The sequence below is a fragment of the Xenopus laevis genome, chromosome 2L (genome assembly GCF_017654675.1).
Source record: "Xenopus laevis strain J_2021 chromosome 2L, Xenopus_laevis_v10.1, whole genome shotgun sequence".
NCBI lineage: Eukaryota > Metazoa > Chordata > Amphibia > Anura > Pipidae > Xenopus > Xenopus laevis.
The window spans coordinates 155,618,356-155,645,359 of record NC_054373.1 but is presented as its reverse complement, the minus strand read 5'-3'; the positions used below and the strand labels follow the sequence as shown (position 1 = coordinate 155,645,359).

Here is a 27,004-nt window from a genome sequence, read left to right as displayed (position 1 = left end):
GAGGCTTTTGTCAGAGAGCCCAGGATACTCAGCAGCTGCACTTTTTCAGCGTTTTCAGGCAAAATTCTGACTTTTCGGGTGAAAAATCTGAAAAAATTTTGAAAATCGGATGAAAGATCTGAAAAAATCGTGAAAATCTGATTTTTCATGATTTGAAATCTGAAGAAAGAAGAAGATAGAAGATCGATCCATGGGGCTCACTGGAATAATCCCAGGCCGGTGCAGTTTTCCGCTGGTAGGAGCACCGGCCGGGGTTTCAGGTATGTAACTACAATCACTTGGAGGTGCCTAACATTTGGCACCCCCAAGTGCTGCAAGCATATCCTTCTCGTTTAAGCTTTTAAAGCTTTGGGGAGGTTCATTCTGATGGAATCGGTATGGTGGGGCCATACCCTGTATAGGGTTATTAGATCACTTGATAATTCAGGGATACGTCTAGAAATTCTAGCTAGGCACAGCACTTGTTTTTCTCAGACGACAAGGTTAAATCTTCAACACATTTCACACAAGTCTTGACAGCCAGGCATTAACAAGGTGGTTCAGTGCTTAGTTACACAATTTTGGCTTATTACTCACAATCCTTTAAAGTGTTCTCTCTCCCATCCTTGCCACCAGCCTCCAGTGTCACTCCAGGGAACCTGTCAATGCATTTCCCTCTACAGTGTTGAGCCCACGACAGCAGCTATACCATGCACTTTTGTCAGGTTCCAACACTTCCTTGGTCTCAGCCAAATACTCAAGAGCCTACACTACCGTGGTTCTTCACGCTGCAACCCTACCTAGTGGGGTACTCACTGGGAAGCTGCTCAGTCCATGGTGGGGCTTTTAGCTGCCTATACTTACTATCTGAACTATCTCACACTACTAAGTGAGCTATAACATACCTAATCTATGGTAGCTACACCTTCCCTTATTTACTTACTTGAGTTTTTTGCCTTCCTTTGGATCAACTAGCAGTTGATCTTTCTTTTGATTCCACATCCTATTTTATGATTTAAGTTAAGCAAAATAAACTACACTTACACTATAACAACTATTTAAATCTTGTTCTTTTTAGTTTTGGAATTGGCAATAACAACAAACAAGTGGGTGACATTTTGTGGACACAGTTATTGAGGCAAGCTTTGCATCATGCCAAAATCTAAAACCTTAAAAGAGCCAGAATAAAGACAATGAGAACTTTATAAATAATCATTTATAAAAGTCTCCGTTTCCCTGGTGCTATAATACATGGAGACCCCTCGGTGGCAGAATGGAGCTTGAATGTTATTGTTCAGAGCTTATTCAGCTGACTGTGGTTCAGCTCAGTCTGCCGCCATATCAAACACATCAGAGTTTTGGAAATCACTTTCTTGGGTAAGTTTTTTTTTTGTGCTCATGGTGATTGAATCAAAGTAAATGTAATTACTAACTTTATGGTTTAGGCTGGCTATGTAACGTGGTTATGTAATTCCTGGTAACAAAGTAAAACAGGACTGGTAAACTCCAGGCCTCAGAAAATCACTGGTTTCAAGGACAACTAAGAAAAAACTAAAAGAAAAGTATTGACCTGTATCCAAACCCTAGTTTAGTGAAAAGGAGCCCGCGTGTGATCAATTTAAATGGTGCAGGTACACTGGCACCGTCTCTGCTTTGTAACGACCTGTGAATTGCAGCCATTTCTGGGATATCGTCCTTTGTTACATAAAAGGCAAATATTGTAGCCTATTGTTGTTCAGGGAACGACACCTGCAAGTCACAAAAGTATGCTCAGTATGCACCTTGTGTACTTCCCTAGAACAGTCAAATGCAGAGTTTGCTGTACATTTCCTTATATGAACCAATCCCAGACGGGGCTGTTCCACTGCATAATCTACTTGTACTTTGCTCCTTTCCCAGTCACTTATGTGCTCTCATCCCTGTGGATTTTATTCCTTCATGTTCACAGGTAAATTCTAGTCTTTCTTACCGCCATTATAAAGCGTAATTATGCAGGACATTTTTTTTCTTTGTATTATTCAGGCTCATATTCTGTTCTTCATTTCTGTTATTATGAGAACTGTAAGCACAATTTCGCACCTCTTCTTCTGCAGTTTTTTTTTCTATTTACTGTTCTTCTTGCCCTCATATCTTACTCTTTTCTTTTTGCGCTTGCTCTTACAATGCAATTCAGTATTTTTACTGCTCTCTGTTAAGGGGCAAGTATACAATTTCTTAAAATTCCCTTTAATGAATATATTAATATACAGATGCATTATTGTTGTACTTGCCATATCCTTGTGAGTATATATTGGGGGTAAACTCCATATCTTCTCCTATCAGCTTTAAGGCAATCTTAGCTGTGCATTTTCTACTGGAACTTACTACAAGAATACTCCTGCTGGAATAGGTGAATTGCAGAAACGGAACTAGAGGGGGGCGGGCCCTGGCGCAGGACGCGCAGCCGGGCCCCTGCCCCCTTCCGTACACCCGGAACTGTCCGGGGAACATGCATCGGGCGGACTGCCGGGGGGCCCTGAGGGGGTGCGGGCCCTGGCCCGCTCGCACCCCCTGCTCCCCCCGGTAGTTCCGCCCCTGGTGAATTGTATTCTATACTGGTCAATAGTCCCTGCTATGGAAAATTCTTTGTACAGCACTGTTCAGCTGGCCATGACATACATGTATAGGATCCGTTATCCAAAAACTTGTTATGCAGAAAGCTCCAAATTACAGGAAGGCCATCTTCCATAGACTCCATTATAATCAAATATTACAAAATTTTAAAACATATTTCAAAACATATTACAAACATATTACAAAACAGTACCTTGTACTTGATCTCAGCTAAGATATAAATGATGCTTATTGGAGGGAAAACAATCCTATTGTGTTTCTTTAATGTTGAATAGATTTTTTTAGCAGTTTAAGGAATGAAGATCAAAATTACAGAACAACCCGGAAAATCCCAGGTCCCAAGCATTTTGGATAACAGGTCCCATACCTGCACCACATCAAGCCCCTGGACCAGGGGCGTAACTATAGAGGAAGCAGACTGTTTGGGGGGGAGAAGAAAGTATATGGGACTCAGTGGGGCCCTGACTGATAAACAGCTTCTTTTAAAAGGTCATGTTTCCAAAGTATAAAGGGGCCCAGTAACTTCTAGTTGCACCACAGCCCTGGCTGGGGGCAGATTTACTCGAGGGCGAAGTGGCGAACGCTAGCGTCAATCCGCTAGTGTTACTGCCTGCAGGGACATCGGCAATTTACTAATGGGCGCAGGCGTCACTTCGCTAGCGAAAGAGATAGATGCTAGTGGTCATTCGCACTCTATCGCCAATCAACAATTCACTCTGGCGAATGGATGTTACTCAATTCAATGAAATACGGAATTTACTGAACGTTACTTCTTTCGCTAGACTTGCCTTCACCAGCTCAGAACAGGTAAAGTGGAGTGCATAGATCTTCCTAAATCTTCTGTTACTTACATCATATTTTTTAGTGGAAAAAGCTTCTAACTCCAAAAACGCTGGCGTCTTTTCCTTTTTTCAGAGTGATAGCCTACAAAAGTCATTAAAATTGTTTTGGGGTAACCAGGTTCCCCCATACATTTTCTAAAATTTGGAACATAAACTATACAGTGGGCTCATGTGTAGGACATTATAACAACTCTATTTTCTTTATTGAGGTTCCCTGGACTTGTGTAATATAATGTATTTGCTGCAAAATTTACGTCCATTCAACTTTAAATTTCCCACCGTAGTCAAATTAACCTGAGAGCAAGAACTCTTGCGAATTTGCTCTAGGCAAAAGAAAAGAAAAGTCACCAGCGTTTGGCGCCCACAACAAAACTCCGCATTTGAGTAATTTATCATTGTCTGAGCGAATTTTCGCCTGGCAAAGTTTAGTGATGGGTGTGAAGCCGTCGATGGCAAATTTTTACCCTCGAGTAAATCTGCCCCTTTATTTCTTATAATGGTATTATAAAACCACAGGGCCTATTTAGAATTTCTAGGTGCAAAACTACTTGCACTTGTATTTACTAGTGCAGTGTCCTTGTTTGTGCCAACTCTGCCTTATTTGCTGCATGAGGCACAAGATGCACTGCACGCTCCCAGGCAGTAATCACAAGGCTTTCCTTAGATGTTGCACCTATATTGATGTTGCATCAGCTGAATCACTCAGTTGTAGGAATGTGTAACTGTTCTTCCATGCCCCCAGCAAAGATGCAAGATCCATTTGTATATACTTAAATTCTGGGAAATAATGTTGCATTGTGGGCAAAAGAAACTTGACTGATTTTTAAACGTTGTCCTCCTTTAAAAAACTAGCCTTAATATGAGGCCTATTGAAGGTGATAAAGTGGCTTGAGGTCAGACGCTGAAATAAATACTATAACAAACATGAGAAAATTTTGCTCACCTCTAATTTTTAAAAACATTAAGCGGGGGTGCAATGAGGTTGTGACCACAAAATTCACATAGACAAATACAAGTGGTCCTCTGCACTCAACCCATTATCAATATATTAAAGGAACAGTTCAGTGTAAAAATAAAATCTGGATAAATAGATAGTATGTGCAAAATAAAAAAAGGTTTCTAATATAGTTAGCTAGCCAAAAAATGTTGGTGTGACTGGATGTCTAACATAATAGCCAGAACACTACTTCCTGTTTTTCAGCTCTCTAACTCTGAGTTAATTTGAAGTGGACCACGTGGGACATAACTGTTCAGTGAGTTTGCAATTGATCCTCAGCATTCAGCTCAGATTCAAAAGCAAATAGTTATGACCCATGTGCCTCCCTTTTTCAGGTCACTGATTGGTTACTGCCTGGTAACCAATCAGTGGAAACCAAGAGAGTACAGTGTTCTGTTCTATTATGTAACACATCCAGTCACTCCAGCCTTTATACATTACATTTTTGGCTAACTTACTATATTAGAATTTTTTTTTGCACATACTGTCTATTTACCTCCAACTTACTGTTTCAATGTCCTTAATATATTGATAATGGGTTGAGTGCAGAAGACCTCTTATATTTGTCTAGCTGAAATAAATAAGCAATGGCTTGAAAAGCATTCACAGCTTCACAGAAGGTGAAAATAGGCACCAGAGGCTCAGGCAGTAACAGCAGGATGGTTCCATCCCACGGCCAACACAGGAGGCTTCAGCTGTAAGCAGATCAATGAGGAGTGGAGAGAGGCTTTGTAATGCTTTGAAGGGTTATGGCTGCAGACAAGAAGGTCTTATGTGTTCTAGAGGATAAGGCAGACCTGAAGTTGTTCCAGGCAGTTTCTAAAGTGCAGAAGGCAGTGAACATGGAGAAATACTGTGATGCTGTCTGCCTGTTTGCTAGTTGAAGGAATCTATTCCCATGCACTGTATGTTTGAAGTTGTTCTGTGCAACCCTGAGGTTGGATATGGAAGCCATTGGAGATCAAAAACAAACCTTTGTCTATAAACTTTATATCAAACGCTGAATTACGTGAGCAAATAAAACTGTTTCTGTGCACTCAGGTATCATTACATTTGTGCACCCTCACGAGTGCCCAGTTGAAAGGGAATACTGCCAAACCTCTACAAGTTCATCAGAGGCCTAACTAGTTAACATACTGTCTCTCCTGAGGTCCCTTTTAACAGTCCCGTTAAGCATTATTTAAAATCCTGATAGTACTTGGAATCTCTATTGCAAACAGCAACCATAGTTCAACATCAGGGTTACAGATGAAAATACAGTAGCCACCCCAGAAACAAATGTACATTTTGAGAGAAAACTCCACTGAAACTTTGGCAAAGGCAGTACAAGGATGAATTTCAGTCTGCCATTTTGTCCTGATTATTTTTGCTCATTATATTCCAGTAAGGCTTGTTTTTTATTGTTGTGGTCCTTTACAGAAGGTATTCCTGTAAATATGAATCTCACCAGGAATATTTTCAGAATTGTTACCAGTGCAGCACTATCCCGCACACCAACTCATCTTATAAAAGGTACATTCCAAATCCATGACTATTGGATCTTAATTTAAAAAAAGTGTAAGATTTTTATAGGGAGATGATTATGATAGGATCTGGTCTCAACATACCTTTAAATCTGCAATGATAAATATCCCCAAAAGCTATTGTTGTATGTCTGAGCAGCAGAGCTGCCATTAGGGGAGTAAGTAGCTATACCCAGATTATTTAGGCAGCAGGTCGGGTAGCAGGGGGCAAACTGAATGCTGGTACTGGGACAGAAAAGGTCTACCCCCGGCAGGTATGGGGATTGTAGATTCTGGCAGGAGATGTTTGACACTCACATGAAATCAAATCAATGGCAAGACAACAGTAAAGTGCCTTAATTAGGAATTGCTGCCCATGGGGTTTTTTTTCAGAAAGCTGCAATTTGGGAAGTAGGGATCAGAGAATGTCCAAAATAAAGAGGGGTATGACCACAAAAGAATACTAGGAAATTAAGGGGAAATGGAGGAAGAAGGGCAGAACAGGGCTAAAATGACAAGGGGAAATTAAGGAGGGGGTTTTAATCTAACACAAAAAAACAAAGAAAATGGAAGGAGAAATGAGAGGACAGAATAGAGAATGAAAGAAAAATAGGAAAGAATGATAAAGGGCAAATCATAAGCAAAGAGAAAAAAAATCAGAAACTAAAGGGGACAGGGAGAAATAGAGTAAAGAATAAAAGAGCAGCAGGAAAATTGAAGGGGCAGAGAAAACAGAGAGTGGAAGAGAGAATGGAAGACAGAAAGAAATAAAAGTTGAGAGAGAACAAGAGAACAAAAGAGATAGGGTTGGAGTAATGGGGAGACCACAGAAGACAATGGAAGAAGAAGGGCATAAAACAATGGTAAAGGGATGAAAAACAAAATGTCTAATGAAAGATCAAAAGAGAAAAGGGTTGAAGAAAGAGAAGAGGGCAGGGAATACAAGGATACATGGGTGGTAAGAAAAAACAAAAAAGAATAGGAAGGAGGTGAGTAAGCTCATGACAGCAAATTGTAGCCTAACATTGCTCTTAGCTGCCCTTCAGCCTTCAGAATAAGGATTCTCTTAGGTGCACCTGAACTGAGTGGGGCTTGAAAGCTTCCATATCTGAACCATAGAGCTTATAAAGATTTTCTCACTAGAGAAGCATTAATGTGCCACATGAGCTTACATATTTTGGCCAAAGCATGGTACTAATGCCTTATTTTTATGATATATGTAATTGTGCACTGGCAGTCAAATCAGAAGCCTATATTAGACCACACTGCCAGTCATTTCTTTTCTCTATCTGTTTGTGTTTGATTTATTAAATGCAGGTCACCCACAAAGAACCCTAATGGATGGAGGAATTTCTGCAATAAAAACAGAGAACTCAGGAGATGAATTCTTGAAAGAAGCTCTTGTTATTCTAATGCAGGATGCGGTGCAAAAGGGGACAGACAGGGGCCACAAGGTGAGGTCAGGCTCCATTGCTGAAGGTGTGTTGCCACCACCTGGTGCTGCAGTTTATGCACTGACGTAGAAAACTCAGCACAGTACAGTTATTGAGTTAATAATAGATATTGTGTTGAAACTTATGTTTAGGTGTGTTCTTTCCTCAGGTGGAGCTGCAGGAGATTTTCAGCTGTAAAAGACAGGAGTGTGCAGGAAGGGAGCACAGGCAGCACAGAAAGAGAGGCAGTAGATCATTACAGAAAGCTCCTTGTGCTGCAACAAACACATTTTCACTGTTCTCACTTATGAACTGTAGTTTCCTACTGGAGGGAGGAACCTTAAATAAAACCGTTATTGTTAGCTGATAGAGAAGAAATAGACTGCAAAAACAAGAGCAAGCTACCGTGCACCCTGCCAACCCTACCTCTGGGCACCCCTTGAATACAGTGCTGCCTGCATTAGGAAAAAATGTTATCATGAGGTGCCCTCAGTCCTGCCCCCTACACTTCCCCTCACTTGCATGTCATGAACTGTGAAAAAAGAGGGTGTTATAATGAGGGTGCAATTCAATGCTCTTTTTTTCAAGAGACTTTTGTCAAGAGACAAAACAGTTACTAGGTGCAATATTGTTATTGCGGCTCCAGCTGGGCAGCTCGGCGTCTTTAGTGGCTACAGCACTGTGCCAAAGGTAATTTTGTGTATTGTTGTAATTATGAAATATCTGTGGGTTTTTGTTCTTTCTTGCACTAAATGGCGTTGATTTTCAAGCTTCACTGTCTACTGTAGTGTAGCTAGTCCACTGAGCCCTTTATATAACTGGCAGTTCCTTATATTAAAGCCTAACAAAGGCTGCAGCTTAGGGAAGGAAATTGTTTAAGTTTTTAACCCTTTGTTTTGGAATTTCCCCAGGTGTGTGAGTGGATGGAGCCAGAGAAACTTCATGAAATCCTGGACTTAAAACTACAGAGAAACGGCGAATCTCAGGAAGTGCTGCTGGGCTACTGCAGGGACATCGTCAGGTTTAGTGTCAAGACAGGTGCTTTTTCATATATATTCATGTATCTGCAGATCAATGGTAAATGTATTGCAGGTATCTTTTCACCATTTTCCCTGCCTCACTGTGTATAGATCAACTGTGTCCCTCTATCCTAAGGGCATCCACGGTTCTTCAACCAGCTATTCTCTGGATTAGACCGACATGCGCTGACTGGTCGCATCTTAAGTGAGACCTTGAACACTAGTCAGTAAGTACCTTTAAATTCCTATTTGGGGACGGTAACTTGGAATTTATTATGTATACATTACATATACAAATGCTTCTCCTGGAGTAATTAAGCGAGAGTATGGGCTCCATGCAGTGTTGGACGGGATATCAAGGGCCCACCATCTCAGCTATGGAGGCCACCACCCTTCTTGTGAACCCCACTGTCACCCCATCACATACCTTCTCTTTATGTCACCATTGTTAATTCTGGCCTCTTACAAACCACTCCCCCTGCCCCACTGATTGCTGGCAGACCCTTCAGTATTTTCCCACCGGACCACTCTGACTTTGTGTCCATGTTCAGTTACTAACAGGATCCATAATATAGTGAGATGAGGTGGACTTCACAAAAGTGATGATGTTGAGACAAAATAAAAGCGGAGATAAAAATGTTGGATTTCCCACCAAATTCACAAACCTCTATCTCCACTTTTGTGAATTTTTCTTTTAAACAGAGTTTTCAGATTTTGTCTTTTGCATGATATTTTACAGATATTTTTTCTGAATTTGTCTTTAGATCTTACTACACCTGTCAGACAGACATCAAATTGGAATTTATGGGGGAGGGGGTTTATTTTACCTAGGAAAATTATACATCATTTTTTTCAGGATAACTTAGGCTTTCTAAATGTGCCTACATGTTTGTGAAATTCCACTTCTGTAAAAAGATATAAGGGTCTAAATACAAGAAATTGTATTTTGCATAATATAAGGATTTGTATCAGAAATATGTTTTATTATCTTAGGTCAAGTGTCTAATTGCTGATAAAACTAAAAAAAAATGGCTGGGAGGCTTCACTTTTCCTTTAGACTATATATTCACTCAAATTACTAATATTGCCTCACTCATTAAGAGAAAACTAATAAAATAATGCAAGTGTGAGTTAAAGGAGAAGGAAAGGCTGAAATTAAGTACATTTTATCAGAAAGGTCTATAGAAATACATCAGTAAACCCTCAAAATAATGCTGCTGAATCCTCTGTCAAAAGAAATACAGTATTTCTTTCCTTCTATTGTGTACACATGGGTACCTGTATCAGACTTCCTGTTTTCAGAATAAACCTCCAGGGCTAGGGCTTGAGCATGCTCAGTTTGCTCCTCTCTGCTGCTCCCCCTCCCTATTCCACTCTCCTTCCTCCCATCCCTGCTGTAATCTGAGCACAGAACTATGAGTGGGCAGGAAGTGATGTCACACAAGGCTAATATGGCAGCTGCTATACTAAACAAACAAAGAGCTTCTAGAGCTGTTTACTCAGGTATGGTAAAGCAATCCGCAGAATAAATATAGTTTTATATCTTGCACTATTGTGGCTAGTCTATTGGCAATAATCTGCATTCCTTCTCCTTTAAACACTTTTTACATATCAAATTGAATAAAATTCACTTTTTTTGTTTAATCAGTGTTTTACTTGTTTTGTCTGAGGCTTTTACACCTATAGGGTTAGACAGAAACTAGTGCCCTAAAATGCTAATCCCTATTAATATGCTAATCCCTATTAATATGATAATTCTTTCGCTATTGGGCACCTACAAGAGGTGTGAAATGAAGATCGAGTGAACCAAAGCAGAGCAAGTTATCTTAGAATTGATCTGACACACGAGGAAGAGTTATGCTGAGCTTTACTCCATTTTTAAAATGTCGGGAGAAATTGTCATTTAAAATGACGTTTTGCACCATTTTTATGTTGTTTCAAAGACAAATTCAAGTCTTTTACTAAAATATGAAAAGCAGCGGTTGAGTCGGAATTTAGGTGAATATGGAGAAAGTATTTTACTCCAGTTTACCACCACTATTACTCCATGGCCTATCTCCACTTTCGTGAATTCCCCCCAATGAGATGCTTGGTAGTACAGCTCTAAAATCCCCAGGGACCAAATGAGCCCACATGTAGTTGTCCTCTGATTGGATGTGCCACAAGCATATTTGATCCAGAATCACTTATAGCTGCTCTGCTAAAAACCGTGTTGTTAATATTGTTAACATATAACTTTGAGCAAGTTTGCTTGAATTTTATTTTTGAGTTTATGACCCTTTCATATAGTCTCAGTGTCCTGTGACGATATTGTTGATGTTCTGCATTATAATATGCAGTAAAGCAGCAAAATACTATTGTGTTGGGAATGTCAGTAAGTAGGAGTCATTTGCCAACAATCTTCATACAATGCCTGAAATATGTTGTATAAATCATTGTCAGTTAAGCGAGGTGACTATAAATATTTCGATTAACGTGTGTGTCCTTCTAGATATACCTATGAAGTTGCTCCAGTCTTTGTTCTGATGGAGGAAGAAGTACTCACAACACTGAGGCATTATGTCGGCTGGACAGCAGGAGATGGGATTTTCTGCCCAGGTACTCTATTCATCCTGGGAGTAGTGATCAGGGCCTGGGGTTTTCTGGATAAGGGATCTTTCCATAATTTGGATCTTCATGCCTTATGTCTACTAGAAAATCATGTACACAATAAATTAACCCAACAGGCTGGTTTTGCTACCAATAAGGATTAATTATACAGGTATGGTTATCCGGAAACCCATTATCCAGAAATCTCCAAATTATGGGAAAGCCGACTCCCATAGACTCCATTTTAATCAAATAATTAAAATTTTTAAAAATGATTTTTTCTCTGTAGTAATAAAACAGTACCTTTGTACCTGAGCCAAACTATGATATAATTAATCCTTATTGGAGGCAAAACTAGCCTATTGGGTTTAATTATTGTTTACATGATTTTCTAGTAGACTTAAGGCATGAAATTGAAGATCCAAATGACTGAAAGATCCGTTATCTGGAAAACCCCAGGTTCGGAGCATTCTGCATAACAGGTCCCATACCTTAGTTTGGATCAAGTACAAGCTACTGTTTTATTATTACAAAGAAAATTGAAACATTTTTAGAAATGTGGATTTTTTCGATAAAATGTAGTCTATGGGAGATGTTTTTTCTGTAATACGGAGCTTTCTGTATAACGGACTATATGTACCAATAGCTGTTGCTTTCCAGGAATGCTGCCATGATGTAATGAGAACATGTAAAGGAACCCACTGCAGAATGATCTGGGTTTTATGGAGCTTTTGTACTAGTAAATCAGCTGAAGCCATAGCAGCAATGTGTCACTGAAGCACAAAGTTTAGGTTCTATACCTGGAGCCTTGTACTTAACACCTGGTTTTTATTACTTTCTGAATCTAAGCAGTATGTCTATATCTGTAGGGGGCTCCATTTCCAACATGTACGCTATAAATGTGGCCCGATTTCATCGCTTCCCACATGCTAAAGAGAAGGGGCTGAGTGCACTGCCGAGGATGACTATATTCACAACACACGAGGTGAGAAAAGGGTGGGAAATAATGGCAACATGGGATAAGCAAAATGTACAACATGTTTCCTCTCAGATCTTAAATATTATTATGCTTTTAATTAATGTCCACAACATGCTACTTTTTATTAAGCAGCCCCTTTCAGCAATGTCCCCTAGTCCTTCTCCATTCTCTCAATTATATTTGTGTTGCAGTTCCCAAATGATATATGTTCATTCTGTAGAGCCATTATTCAGTCAGAAAGGGGGCAGCATTCCTGGGCATTGGAACAGACAACATCATCCTTGTACAGACAAACGACAGGTGAGATTACATAACCAGCATTCTAGAAATACTCTGCTATTATTGATTTACAGTGCTGCTAAGGTTTCATGGAAAAAACCCTGTGGATATTGTCCTGCAGATACACTGCCCACAGGGCCTCTTGGGATGCATCTCAAATTACCATTAGCATCCGTGGGATTTGCACCACAATCACCAGCATACTCTACTCATTTTTATATTGGCACTAGATGGGAGCTTGCTTAGAGACATATACAGATTTGGGATCTGTTATCCGGAAACCTGTTATTCAGAAAGTTTCAAATTACCAGAAGGCCATCTCCCATAGATATCATTATAATGAAATAATTGAGATTTTTTTTTAATAATTATTTCCTTTTTCTCTGTAATAATATAAAAGTAACTTGTACTTGAGCCGAACTAAAATAAAATGAATCCTTATTGGCAGCAAAACAATTTAAATGATTTTCAAAAAAAAATGACAGAAAACCCCAGGTTTAAGGGAGACATCCTCATCCATAATTGGGAGTTTTCTGGATAACAGGTTTGCAGATAACTGATCGCGTGCATGTGCTGCGGTTTAGGAGAGCATAACGAGGCCAATCTAAATCATGGGTTGTAGCCTCTCCTTCTCTTTCAAAACCTTTCCGACTTTAATGCACATGCGAAAAAGAATATTCTCAAAAAATTTTAGCCAGAAAATTAAAGAGAACATTAAATTAGTGTTGCTACTGAAATTTAAATTTGACTGAAATCAGTGGTTAGGAAAGTGTCTATGTTTTTTTTCTCTCATTTATTTAAATAAATGATGTCAAATCTGAAGTGGAGAAGAGGGGGCGTAACTACAGAGGAAGCAGACCCTGTGGCTGCAGGGGGCCCAGGAGATATAGGGGCTCCATGAGGCCTTAAAGGGCATGGAAAGGCAAAACAATAAAATTAAATTTTTAATTTCTTAAATTAAAAAGAAATCTGTCTCCAATATGCTTTAATTAAAAAATGTGTACCGTTTTTATAAGAAACCTGACTCTGGAATTCACCCTTTGTTTTACTTGCTCTGACAGCTGCAGATAGGAAACTTCAGACGGTCCCTAACTGCTGTGCAGGGAAACAATCATACTTTCATACGACAGGGGGGAGCCCCCCACCTTACTTCCCAGAATTCGAGCAGCTTTGTTTGTTTCCCTGTAACAACAGTGTAGATTTGTATTCACAGACCCAGTGCAGTCTGTATATTCTGATTATTAATCAGTCTTGCTGTATCGGCTTCTGGCAGAAATGATTTGACTTGTGCTGTTTTGATCATTTATCACGATCCCCAAGCTTAACCTCCCAACTGAAGCCCAGACCACACTGAGCATGTGCGTAGTCTTGGTATTGCAAAGATGTTTAACAAAGTTACAAGATGAAAGCCCCCTGCGCCAACTTAATCATAAATCATTTTTTTAAATTCGGCTTCTGGTGCAGTAAGTTCATGTTTATGTTTAGTATACAAAATACAGCATTTCTAACATTAATCTATTTTAGACTTTAGTTGCCCTTTAATTCATATATAATTTCAATAGATATTGGCAAAACAGGTCAAACTTTAAACATTTTGTTTTAGCTGGTTTAAATGAAATTTTTTAACCATGCCCATTTTGTGGCCACACCCCCTAATTACCATGTTCATTTTACAAAATTTGGCAGGTTATGAAAGTTTGAACATATTTCTGTGTTTTTTTTCAGTTATTAAAGTTTTGTTAATGATGGTGAATTGCCCTTTAAGCTGTGAGTCTAACTTTTCCCAAGGGACCTTCTTATCTAAATTGTTACAATTACTTATCTAAAAATTTTTACAGAAGTATCTTAGCTGCACCTGGTGGCTGTTCTGGGCTCTCTGCCAAAAGCCAATTAAGTTAGAAACTTTGTATCTTTTTCTGGCTGTTCAGTGCAGAGAAAGTTGGGAATTTTCAGTACAAATGGGGGACTGCGGGCTGAGCTGTCAAAATCGGGACTGTCCCGCTGAAAACGGGAAAGTTGGGAGGTATGCAATAGATGATTGCATACCAGTAATACTGTTTCTGTTTGCCAGTGCAGTGTATGTACTATATATAAAATACAGCACTTGTCTTTTTTAATTCTGCAGGGGAAAAATGTTGCCTGAAGATTTAGAGAAAAAAATTGAGAAATCAAAATCTGAGGTAATTTGAAGTAACATGAATTCTATTAAAAAACATATGTTAAGTGCAATATGCTAAAACCATAGAGCTAATTTGTGATTGAGGCAGAATGCAGAAATACAAACCACCATGATTTTCCCCCTAAGGGAGTTATTTATCAAGGTCATGTTTAGAATTTTTTTTTTTTACCTGGAATGAACTTGAAACTGAAATTGTATCTTATTTATGAAGAAATTTGAATGGCAAAAACCCGAATGTGAGAGTTCGAGTCCCGCAACCTGAAAACTCGAACCGATCAAGTTTCCAGCGAAAAATCCATTTAATTGAACTCTCGATTCGAGTTGTAGGCCAAAACCCACTTAAAAAAAAACTCGAACATCAAGCAAGCTGTTAACCTCTTCAAATGGTTCAAGGGATCTCTGCCATTGATTTCACCGGAACCTCGACAGGTTTTTAGGTGGTGTATTTTCGGATTTAAGTTATTTCCAGGTTTGGGTTATAATAAATCTCTAATTTTCAAGTTTTTTTTAAAGAAAAGCTCGATCCATTCAAGTTCTGACCATAAAATACAACTGGAAAAACTTGAATTTTCGAGGAAAAAACTCTGCCCCAAAATGTTGTGGCTTGGTTTGTACTCCTGGAATGGAAGGCAAACGGGGAATTCACAAAAGTGAGGATATTGAGACAAAATAAAAGTAAAGATAAAAATGTCAGATTTCCCACCAAATTCACTAACCTTTATCTCCAGTTTTGTGAATTTGTCTTCTATACAGACAGGTTTCAGATTTTGTCTTTCGCCCTACATTTTAACGGCATTTTTTCTGAATTTGTCTTTAGCTCTTACTAAAACTGTCAGTCAGCCATCAAATTTGAGTTTCTGGGGAGGGGTTTTATTTTACATCATTTAATTTTACTTCTGTAACAAGATATAAGGGATATAAGGGTCTAAATACAAAAAATGCTATTTTGCATAATATAGGGATTTTTATCAGATACAGTAGGGCGCCTGGCCAACATGGGCATTTCCTGGTTTACCCCTTTCTTAGATGTCATCAGGAGGTGCAGGGAAGGAGCAACAGGAGATCCAAGGTGCTGTGAAGGCCACAGTTCTCCTTTGAGCCTGTTTGCACTGCTTCTTGCATCGCATTTTTAATCTGGTGCACAGTCCATTGCTCCTAGTGCAAGTACCTAGTGTATACAGGTATGTGACCAGTTATCCATGCTCAGGACCTGGGGTTTCCCGGATAAGGGGTCTTTCTGTAATTTGGATCCCCAAACCTTAAGTCTACTAAAACAATAATATTAAACATTAATTAAACCCAGTAGGATTGTTTGGCTCAAATAAGGATCAATTATATCTTAGTTGGAATCAAGTGCAAGGTATTGTTTTATTATTAAAAAAAGAAAAAGAAAATAATTTAGAAAAATGTGAATTATTTGATTAAAATGGAATCTGTGAGAGATAGCCTTCTCATACTTTGGAGCTTTCTGATAACAGCTGTCTGGATAATGGATCCCATACCTGTAAATATATCTAATAGACACAAAACTCAAGAGGGGAGGGGACCGTCCATCCCTAGAGGGACCTAAAGTGCTGGGTGCCCAAACAGTAATATAGGGAAATGTGGTGACAAATACTGTTGCTGCATTACTTTAGAGCAATAATTTGACAAGGCTTAAATAGAAAAAAAGACGTATATATAAGCACATGGTAGAACTGCATTGATCTAAATAACATGAGAAATAGGTTTGGGTGACATTTGTCACTTCTGCTCACATGTGCACCAATAAAAGAGTAGTGGAGATTTTCTGTCTTCCAACCACATTTAAATAACAAATAAATTCGAATTTTCACAGAGTTAATATACAGTAGAACCAGAATACAACTGTGTAAAGTCCAGGAAAAAGTTAAATCAGGGAAATTCTATATGCATTTTATATTGGTGGGACCATAAAACACAGTATAAAATGAGGGAAAATGTAAAATCAGGGGGATGTAAAATTGAGGTTTTACAGTTATGGGATCCATTCTCCAGAAAAACCGCTATTCAGAAAGCTCCGAATTATGGGAAGGCCATTTCCCATGGGGGCAAATTCACTAAGTGGTGAAAATATGCTAGTGACGCTTTTGCTGCAGTTCGCCAGGGCGCCGCTTATTCATTAAATCCAAAGTTGTGCTCAGGGAGTCGAAAGGTAGCGAAGTTGCGCTATCGTTAATTCGTCAAGCAAAGCAAAGTTACGCTAGCTATGCCTAATTTACATACGGCGCCAAGGTAAAATACAATGGACGTATATGTAGCAGCAAATACATTACACTACACAAGCCTGGGAAAGCTTTATAACATAAAATAGAGTTGTTATTTTGCCTTACACATGTGCTCACTGTATAGTTTATGTGCCATATGTTAGGAAATGTAGGGGGAAGGAGGGTGCCCCCAAAAAATTTACGATCTTATCACCCTTAAAAAAGTAAAAGACGCCAGCGTTTTTTTGGGACTTAGAAAAAATGCCAACATACGAAGTGAGAAGTAGCACTAGAATAGGTCCACTTCGCTAGCGCATTTACGCCAGCACCCGTTAGTAAATCAGGGAAGTAACGAAATGACGTCACGCTGGCTAATTTGCGCTAGCGTTAGCCGACACGCGCTTTAGTGAATTTGCCCCATAGACTCAATTTTTACAAAGTTTAATTATTTTGATAAAATAATTTTCTTTTTCTCTGTAATAATAAAACAGTACCTTGTACTTTATCCAAACTAAGATATAATTGACCCTTATTGGCAGCAAAACCAACCTATTGGGTTTATTTAATGTTTAAATTATTTTCTAGTAGACTTAAGGTATTGTGATCCATATCTGTTATCCGGAAACCTCAGGTCCCGAGCATTCTGGATAACAGGTCCCATACCTGTACTGTATTTTTCTGTTATTGTCATTTCCAGGGTGCAGTCCCTTTCTTGGTCAGTGCAACCTGCGGAACAACAGTTCTAGGGGCTTTTGATCCTATCGCAGACATTGCTGATGTATGTGAACGACATGGCTTATGGCTACATGCAGATGTAAGTATTTACCACTGTTACTTTATGGCTACTAATATGTTACTGTGCCTTTGTGCATGCCGAGCAAGCCAGCCAACATGTTACCCCTATCTGTATCTTACCATTTCTCTACTTCTGGACTGAGAACAGCAAGAGTCACACAATAATACTTATACAAGGAATAGCTAACTACTCTGCTTCTTCATATATTCATTTTCCTGTAGTAAAGTCATTTACTAATAGTGTGTTCCTAACAGGCTGCTTTTGGTGGCAGTGCCCTCTTATCCAGCAAGCACAGACATCTTTTACATGGCATAGAAAGGTAAGTAATGTATCCAATAAGGATTGACTGTATATTAGCTGGGATCAAGTATTATTATTATTACAGAGAAAAAAGAAATGATTTTTAAAAATTAGAGTTATTTTATTAAAATGGAGTCTATGGGAGATGGCCTTCCCGCAATTCAGAGCTTTCTGGATAACGGGATTTTGGATAATGGAACCCATACCTGTACTGGAAATTGAACAACAGTTCACCCTGTCAACAATATGAGACATTCTGAGACAATTATGCATTTGGTCCTCATTTTCAATTTTTTTGTGATTTTTGAATTATTTAACTTTTTGTTTGGTTTAAAAAAGGTTTGAAAAAGGGACTGTGATAAGGGCTGAATAGAAGATAAGCGATAAAAAGTAGGGCTTTCAATGCTTCGGAAACTCTTCAGGATAATGGATTCAGAACCTTCTAATGGAAACCTCTCTGCATTTTCTTCAGGGCAAATTCTGTCACTTGGAATCCTCATAAAATGCTGGGAGTTGGTCTGCAGTGTTCAGCCTTTCTCCTTCCGGACACGACAGTAAGTATGTGGCAGCTTTGTGTCTGCATATTGCTTTAACACCATGATGTGATGCTCCGATAGATTTATAAATGTATCAGTGGATTTTGTTGCCCCCAATTTAGTGCAACAGAAAGAGTAACAGTTGGAGGATGACTGCAGGGAAGAACACCAATCCCCCCCTTTCTTTTAAACTTGAATTGCCCAAATTAAGCACTCGGAGGCTAACTTGTGGATGAAGGTCGGACACAGCTTTTATTAATCATGTTTTATATAAAGATCCTTACACCTTTATAAACACATATTTCTTAAACCGACTTAAAACCCTTTATTTAACTCAAAGAACACCGATGCCGGCCATTGCAAGAGCAATGGGCATGTGAGAACAATTATTTTTTATTTGTTCATAAAGTACAAAGGCAAGGATCAAAACTTTTTCCGCTGTGACAATTGCGTTGCAGAATAGGAAAAAAGTAAACATACAGATGCAAAGTAAAAGAACTGCGTAGCACTTGTGCGCAGTACTATTTAATGTTTACGGCGCCGTGCGATGACGTCATCGCTGCGACGCGCGGGGGGCGGGTAAGCTCTCCCTAGCAGTCACGGCGCGCCTCGCTAGGCGCTGCGCCGCACTAGATATTGGCCTGTGTATATGGTCTGCCTGACTAATATCTGGCTGAATATTAGGCAGGTTAGAAAATACCATCAGACAACAACTGATGCTGCTAGTTAACAAATCTACAAAGGGCCTTAAAGGACAAGACAACCCCAAAATAAAAAAAAAAAGAAAACATAATTCTAAGCAACTTTCCAATATATAGTTATTAAAAATATTCTGTGGTTTTAAAGTTATTTATAAAAACAATTACTATCGAAAGCAGCATTTGCTTAACTCCTGGTGGCTATTTTATTAACATTGTTGTAAAAGTCTTAGTTCCCCAGCAAAGACAGGTCTGTTAATCAGCTTCCTTGTCTTACATTGGATCAACAATCTGGCCCACCAGGGCAGATAATACACACACAAACACTGTTTTCAATAGCAATACATATACAAATAACTTGAAAACCGAAGAAAATTTGTATTAAACGTATATTGCAAGGTTGCTTAGAATTATGTTTTCTTTTATAAGGAAAAAACATATTTTTTGGGTTGGATATTAGGAGTAGCTCAATAAATTTGGCAAAGATTTGATCATTTGATGAGCTTGCAAAATGAGTGAATCTTTACAGTTGTGCCCAGCTTTACAACAGAACAAGACCGGATCTCAGGGTGGGCAAGAGAGGCATAAGCCTAGGGTGCAGTTGGTCTCAAAGCAACCGAGTTCTTTCCAGGATCACAGAGGGAGTGTTAGAGTGCCCAAGAGGCAGATTTATCAGTGAAATTAGAGCTCACCAGTGTAAAATCCACCACTTTTTCTCCATTCCTATGTGATTTTTGAGGGACATTTATTAAATGGTGATTTACACCTACTGATAAATACATTTCTAAAAATCCCATAGGAATGAATAAAAAAATGGTGGAATTTTACTGTGATGAGCTCTAAGTTCACCCTCTGATAACTCTGCCCCTTAGTGTAACTTATGTAGTTTTATGCAGCAAAAACTGCCACACTGCCACATAAGTCAGTTCCATAACTAAGTGTAAAAACTGTAATTTTACTGACCAACAGTCAAGCTCACTCAGTGACAGGCAGATGCTTACATGTATGTAAGGGTTGGGGTACAAAGGACCATTATTAACAAACAGTTCTCAAACTGGCTGTTCGTTTTTCTGCAGGGACTATTACAGCGATGCCATGCAGCTAATGCCACATATCTCTTCCAAACGGACAAATTTTATGACCTTAAGTATGACACTGGAGACAAATCAATCCAGTGCGGTCGAAGGGTGGACTGCTTGAAGCTTTGGTTGATGTGGAAGGCACTCGGGTCTCAAGGTTTGGAAAAGCGAGTGGACAAGGCATTGGAACAAACTAGGTAAAATTACCCACAATTAAAACACATGGTATATGGTACTAGGGACTCCCATACTACTAAAATCTAGGAAGGTTTTCTTCTTGTTGTGTGTACTATTATGTGCTCCAGCCAGATTCCTCCATTGGCTTATTGGATCAGAGCTGTCCAGATGGTGTATTCTGGGCCAGAAGGAGCATTCCATTGGTTTTTACTGACTTGTATGAGTGGAATCTGTTTATTCTTTTTTCATTTGTCTAATGAAGCATTATTTGTTTCTTACTTGTTTTCTCTATCTTTTATGAAGGTGTTTCTATCTGCTAAAGGTTTCCAGTTTGAAGCAGTCAGTCTGAAAAGTGCTTTATTATAGTCAAGGTGAATCAGAATACAACATGGTTAAAGTAAAAACAAGACAGATTCAGAACAGGAGCAAGTACAGGACTGGAGCAAGAGGAGCAAGAGTTAGGAGCCAGTTACAAAAGCTAATGATCAGGCCAGTTGGGCTTTTATAGGGCTCAGTTGGCTTGGATTGGCTGACTAATAAAGCTGCTAAGATAAGATGGAATGATGTAATGAGAAATTTTGCCAGCTAATCTACTGGACCTAGTTGTTAAAGAGAACAGCCCGAAAACTGGAGGTTTCTGGCTCAAATGCCAACAAACCTTACAGTGATACAGACATTAGGGGTAATTTTCAATTACCACAGATGCAAGTGCTAGAAAGTGCTGAAAGGTGCAAAAAGAGTGCCCTTAGTACTCATTTAAAATCCAGCCCTAGGTACAGAGCACAGTACTGGTGGGTGAAAGGAAGACCTGTCATTACTGCCTGCCCCAGGGCATGTGTTAAAGAAGAATTCAAACCTTTTACAAAAAAAGCCATACCCCCCCACCCCATGTAGACCCCCTCCCTCCTCCCCCCAGCCTAACTTCCCCCCTGGGGAAATACCCCACACTTTATACCTACCCCTTGGCACAGATTCTGGCATCGGAGTTCCACACAGCCATCTTCCGGGTCTACGGCAAGCTGAGTGGGAGATCGGCATGTTGGTGCATGCGCCGTTGGAGCAATATGCCAGTTTGCAAACAACTGCGCATGCACTGAAACTTACAAAAATTGCCGAAGCGAAGGAAGAAGACACAAAGACTCGGAAGATAGCTGCATGGAACTCCAATGCCAGAATCTGCCCCAAACGGTAAGTATAAAGTATGGGGCATTTCCCTGGGGGGGGGGACAGTTAGGCTGGGGGGAGGAAGGAGGGGGGTCTACATGGGGTGGGGTACTTTTTTTGTAAAAGGGTTGAATTCTCCTTTAAACCAGGTTCCCAACCTTTTTTATCGGTGAGCCACAATCAAAAGTAAAAAGAGTTGGGGAGCAACACGAGCATGAAAAAGTCCGTTGGGTGCCAAATAAGGGATGTGATTGGTTGTTTGATAGCCCCTAGGAGGCTCTACTTGGCACTATACTTAGTTTTTATGCAACTAAAACTTGCTTCCAAGCTTGGAATTCAAAAATAAGCACCTGGTTTGAGGACACTGAGAGCAACATCCAAGGGGTTGGAGAACAAAACCGCCTGGGGCAAGGCACACACGGTGCTTCATTTTCTGAAGTCGCCCGAAGTTGCCTCACGAGGAAACTTCGGGCGACTTCGGAAAATGAAGCGCCGCATGTGCCTTGCCCCAGGTGATTTTCATTTTAGTTGGCAGAGGAAAGGGGGAAGCAGGTCGGGGAGATTGTCGCTCCGAAGAAGAGGAGATTTGTCGCTGGGAATCTGCTTGTGTGGCCAGACCCTTAATAGTGGATAACAGATAACACCATTATGTTCTACAGAGCTTATCTGCTGTGAAATCTGGCCCTTTCTCCTTTGAATAGCTGCAGCTTATTTATATAAACAATAATAGTGTTTCTGAAGCAAACACAGCAGTTTCACCAATGCAGGGCAACACTGCAGTATATCTTTATTACTTTAATTCACTTTCATTTCTTGACGTTACTGTTCCTTTAATTACTGAACTCTGTTGTGGCCTGTGACTACTGGTGCTCCTTAACTTGTGTGCCTGAATGACAGGATGTGTAATACTTACATGCACCCTGCTGCCTGTCCCCTCATAATAACTCGATTACTATTGAACAGGGCAGCACTGTATTTATGGGGGGAGCACAGGTCTACATTAAATTAACGACACCCATTACATTTCCCCATTTACCGGTAATTGAATGGGAAGCAGCTGTCTTCGTGGTAGTTTTGGTCACCACTGCAAAGATCACAGTGTTCATTTCAGGATGGTATTTGGTAATGCATGTTTCCAGCTGTAATAAACATAATTTAATTGTAATGCTTTGGATTATTTATTTATTTTTTTGCTAGATACCTGGTGGAAGAAATGAAGGCGAGGGAGGGTTTTTGTCTAATTATGGAGGTCAGTTAATGCACCTTTCTTTTGTCTTCCATCTCTGCAAAATGTTGAAATTACCTTATCACATTGTTATGGCTTTGAATAAAATGTTGTTATAAATGGCATTGTTTAAGTTCAGGTGCCCTTACAATACCAACAAAGCAGTCAAGATTTCTGATTGTGCAGACAGGGGGTCTGCACTAAATAAGTAGCTCTAACTCAAGGCCAAACAGGGAAGGGTCAGCAATGGGAGAATCCCAAGAAAAAAAATCAGGTTTGGTAACACAACTTAGCCGAAGATCACTTAGCACAGAATATACAGTAGGGTTTGGCTTCTTTAAATATGTATTGCTTATGGACCATAACAGACAAACAATCATGAGAACATGAGCCAGCCCAGCAGGATAGTGCAGTACCTGGCTAATCCTCCTCCTCGAGTGACTTTGCTTCTGGTACTGGGTCAGCTTCTATGACTGCAGCAGGGCTTTTCAATCTTTCACAATACGTTATATTAAAATGCTTCCATTGTGACCTGGGCCTGAACCAATAATTTAAAGGGCATTTCATCCTGCTTTATCTTATGGGACACTGGGATTCTGAGAGTTATCTTAAAGAAATACTGTTTTTTGTTTCTTCAAAATACAGCAGTTAATAATACTCCTCCAGCAGAATCCTGTATTAGCATCCCTTTTTTTAAAAGAGCAAACAGATTTTTTTTTTATATTTAATTTTAAATGTTAGCCATTTGTTTACTTTTCCAAATGCCCTTTGCAAGCCATGTGACTTGTGTGCTGATAAACTTCAGTCACTCTTTACTGCTGTACTGCAAGTTGGAGTGATATCACCCCCTACTTTCACCCCAGCAGCCTATAAGCAGAACATTAAGCAGGTAACAGCTGCCGGAAATGATCCCACCTTCTTGTTTCTAAGCTGCTGTCACTGCTCTGCGTTGGGCTAATAGCATAGTTACAGGGTGTGATTATATGTTTTACCACCAGCTATTCACACTGACACAAACATTTAGATGGCTGCATGTAAAACAAGTTCAATCGTGGGAAGATGCCTTCTTTCGCATTTTGCAGTGATTATGCTGGATTTGCACAAGTAATGTGTGTTCCATTCGGTGATCCAAAATACTTTGGGTGACCTCTTCCTGTGATGCCACCGCGCATGTACACGACCTGCAGCAACATAACTGAACGCTAATAACTTTCTGGACTCGGAGAAAGGGTGGGAAATTCAAGAGGCTCACAACATTTATGGGAGAGTTGACAGCTATGCAACCAGTTTGTACAAACTGATTTCAAACATATCAGTCTCCACTTTGTGACAAACTAAGAGTAGGGTTGCCACATTTTCCCCCTAGTTTTAAAGGCCTGTGGCCCAGGAGGCCAATGGTAACATCACAGGGGTGGGGTATGGTTGGATAGGTGGCATATTGTGGGTAGATCAGGGGTGGAGTGTGGGCTAATAAGGAGCAGGGGCTGTTTTTATCCCCACAAAACCGAATAATGGTTACACACAAACCATAAAATTGTAGTTTATAATTATAGGTGAACTATATATGTATATGTAGAAAGATACAGTATAGAAATATACTATACATATATTATTTCTATTCCTACAGCCAGAATTCGTGAACCTGTGTTTCTGGTATGTGCCACCCAGCCTTCGAGACCAGCAGGATTCCCCGGATTACTGGCAGAGACTAGGAAAGGTATTGTCTCAAGACCTAGAATAACTTAAATTGATTTTCATACTTTCAGGAAAAGATAATATCCTCTATAGAGGATGAATGTGCATGTGCAGTTAAAAGAAAAAAACCTTATGTTGAGTTCTTTAGGCATTTGATAGGAACACTTCTTTCTGCAGTGGTGTGAGTCAGGCTGTCGGCTACTTGTGTAGAAGATATGTAGACTACTGTCCAGTTTGCACCATAGTGGTAACAGGTGGGAGGGTTTTTTAACCACCCCCAAGACCATATCTACAACATACTGTAGAATCTTGCTTCTAACCCCAATGCATTACCTAGTTCATGGGCACAAGTGTTTTCCTCACCATGAGGAGTGCTTGCTAGTCAGGGGACTTATATGATCCTCCTTCAAGACCATGGGGGAAATTCACTAACGGGCGAAAATTCGCCAGCGACGGCTTCACCGCCTTCGCCACACTCCGCCAGGCGCAACTTCGCACAGACACCGCTAATTCACAAAAGTTGCAAAGTTTCGTCACTGGCGCTAAATGCTTGCGATATTGCGCTATCGTTACTACGGCAGGCATAGCGAAGTTTCGCTAGGGTTGGCTAATTTGCATACAGCGGGAAGTTAAATTTCAAAGACGTATATGTTGCAGCAAATACATTACACTACACAAGCCCAGGGAACCTTGATAAAAGAAAATAGAGTTGTTATATTGCCCTACACATGAGCCCACTGTATAGTTTATGTTCCATATGTAAGGAAATGTAGGGGGTATGGAGGGTACCCAAAAAAAAAAAGTACAATCTTTTTCAGCCTATCACCCTGTAAAAAGGAAAAGACGCCAGCGTTTTTTTTGACTTCGAAAAAATTTCAACTTTTTTTTGGACTAAGTCCTATCTACTCTACTTAGTGAATTTGTGTAGTAACGCTCTTTCGCCAGAGCGAAAATACACCTGGAGTTAGAGTGCAAAGTTACGCTACAGTCTAACTCCTTCGCTAGGATAATTACACCAGCACCCGTGAGAAAATCGCTGACGTGCCGAAATGACGTCACGCCAATAGGTCTAATAGTTATTTTTACCACTATTTCTAGTGAGACAATGTAAAAATGTAGATAGTGAACATTAGCAAAAACATGCAAAACCTAAACAGGTGGCAACCCTACCTGCAATCCTGTTAGCAATATTAGTAGTGATGTTTTACATGAGTTAGGCCTGTGTGCGGACTGCTATTAGCAATATGAGGCCTGCATGCAGCGCCGGATTCGCTGGGCGGCGCCCCTAGGCCGTGCGCTCCAAGCGCCAGCGTACGAGCGCCGGAGCACTGGGGAGCACAGGCTCCCCACAGAGCGGCTGGGCGGCATGCCGCCCCCAAAAATGTGCCGCCCTAGGCCCGGGCCTATGTGGCCTCGCCACAAATCCGGGCCTGCCTGCATGAAAAAATGCACTGCCCCTATCCTGGGCTACACATGGGTGAAGTCAATTGTACAAGACGGGAATGCTTACATCTGCATTTTCGTGTGGGCAACAAAATGTCCTGTGTGGCTTTATCCTAATGTTCTGTATCAAGGACCCCCTAGTCAGTTCATGCAATATTGTTTATTGACAGAGATATGCATGCTTTACAGATTATAATCTGATAGTATAATATAAGACTCTGTAGTTCATTATATGTTTAGATGTAGAGAGTGATATTCTGAGACAATTTGCAATTGGTTTTAATTTTTTATTTGTGGTTTTTGAGTTATTTAGCTCAGCAGCTCTCCAGTTTGCAATTTCAGCAATCTGCTTGCTAGCGTCCAAACTACCCCAGCAAATTAACCTAGCAACCCATGCATTGATTTAAAAAGAGACTGGAATCAATAGGAGAGGGTCTGAATAGAAAGATGAGTAATTAAAAGTAGCAATTACAATAAATGTGTATTGTATTGGATCCTAATATGAAAAATCTTGCCGTTCTTAATTATAACCTAAAATTAATGTTAAGTCTGATTTATGTATGATTTACAATATATAATGACAACCAATGTAATACCACTTTATTTTAGGTAGCTCCGGTAATAAAGGAGAGAATGATTAAGAAAGGCTCCATGATGGTTGGATACCAGCCCCATGGAGACAGAGTAAACTTCTTTCGTCAAGTTCTTGTGAATCCTGCACTAACTAAGACTGACCTGGATTTTTTCCTGGATGAAATAGAACTATTAGCAGAGGACCTCTGATTATTTTGTTTGAACATAACAAAACTACGAAAGTTATAATTACATAGTTACAAGCAATAATACATTTTATTTGCAGATCGGCACAGGGAAATCTCCTATTGTCTCAGGCAGCAGTGGCATAATTATAGAGGAACAGGGGGAGGGGACCAAGGCATCTATTTCCTCTATAGCATTACATTCCCCCCTCCCTTACACTTTACTCCCAGGAGAGGGGGGTTGCAGCAGGGGTAGTGTTGAGTGCCAGAGCAGTTATGTGCATGGGGACTCTACAAAGTTTTTTTTTGGCAAGTGGGCCCGGCACACTCTTGTTAGACTCCTGTCAGACAGGATAAATATATGCCATTGTCCATAAGTGAGAAGGAACCCTTTAAATGGGATATACACTCAAAAAAGAAATGCAAGTAAAATTACTCAGAATGCTCTTGTGTGCAACTAATCATTCAGATTAAATAAAGTAGTAAAAATAACAAAT

General features: G+C 39.9%; 1 protein-coding gene across 3 annotated transcripts; it reads left to right on the top strand.

The window, feature by feature from the left end:
• Positions 1 to 1,271: 1,271 nt before the first annotated feature.
• Positions 1,272 to 27,004, top strand: csad.L (cysteine sulfinic acid decarboxylase L homeolog). Of its 3 annotated transcripts, none has more exons than XM_018247580.2 (15): positions 1,272 to 1,356; positions 7,251 to 7,387; positions 8,278 to 8,404; positions 8,522 to 8,612; positions 10,877 to 10,983; positions 11,844 to 11,959; positions 12,174 to 12,253; positions 14,358 to 14,412; positions 17,334 to 17,450; positions 17,687 to 17,751; positions 18,205 to 18,286; positions 20,043 to 20,242; positions 22,584 to 22,635; positions 24,239 to 24,328; positions 26,359 to 27,004. In XM_018247580.2, exons 2-15 carry the CDS (start codon positions 7,271 to 7,273, stop codon positions 26,530 to 26,532), a joined length of 1,473 nt encoding a protein of 490 aa, XP_018103069.1. In that variant the 5' UTR covers positions 1,272 to 1,356; positions 7,251 to 7,270; the 3' UTR covers positions 26,533 to 27,004. The 3 variants fall into 3 exon arrangements, with proteins under 3 accessions (XP_018103069.1, XP_041438528.1, XP_041438527.1); XM_041582594.1 differs by lacking the exon at positions 1,272 to 1,356 and adding an exon at positions 1,828 to 1,927; XM_041582593.1 differs by lacking the exon at positions 1,272 to 1,356 and adding an exon at positions 5,829 to 5,943.

Coding starts and splice junctions, on each gene's coding strand:
- csad.L (XM_041582593.1), top strand. CDS start 5,868: ATGAATCTCACCAGGAATATTTTCAGAATTGTTACCAGTGCAGCACTA. Junction 7,388..8,277: donor GGACAGACAGGGGCCACAAG/GTGAGGTCAGGC, acceptor GAATTTCCCCAG/GTGTGTGAGTGGATGGAGCC. Junction 14,413..17,333: donor TTGAGAAATCAAAATCTGAG/GTAATTTGAAGT, acceptor TGTCATTTCCAG/GGTGCAGTCCCTTTCTTGGT.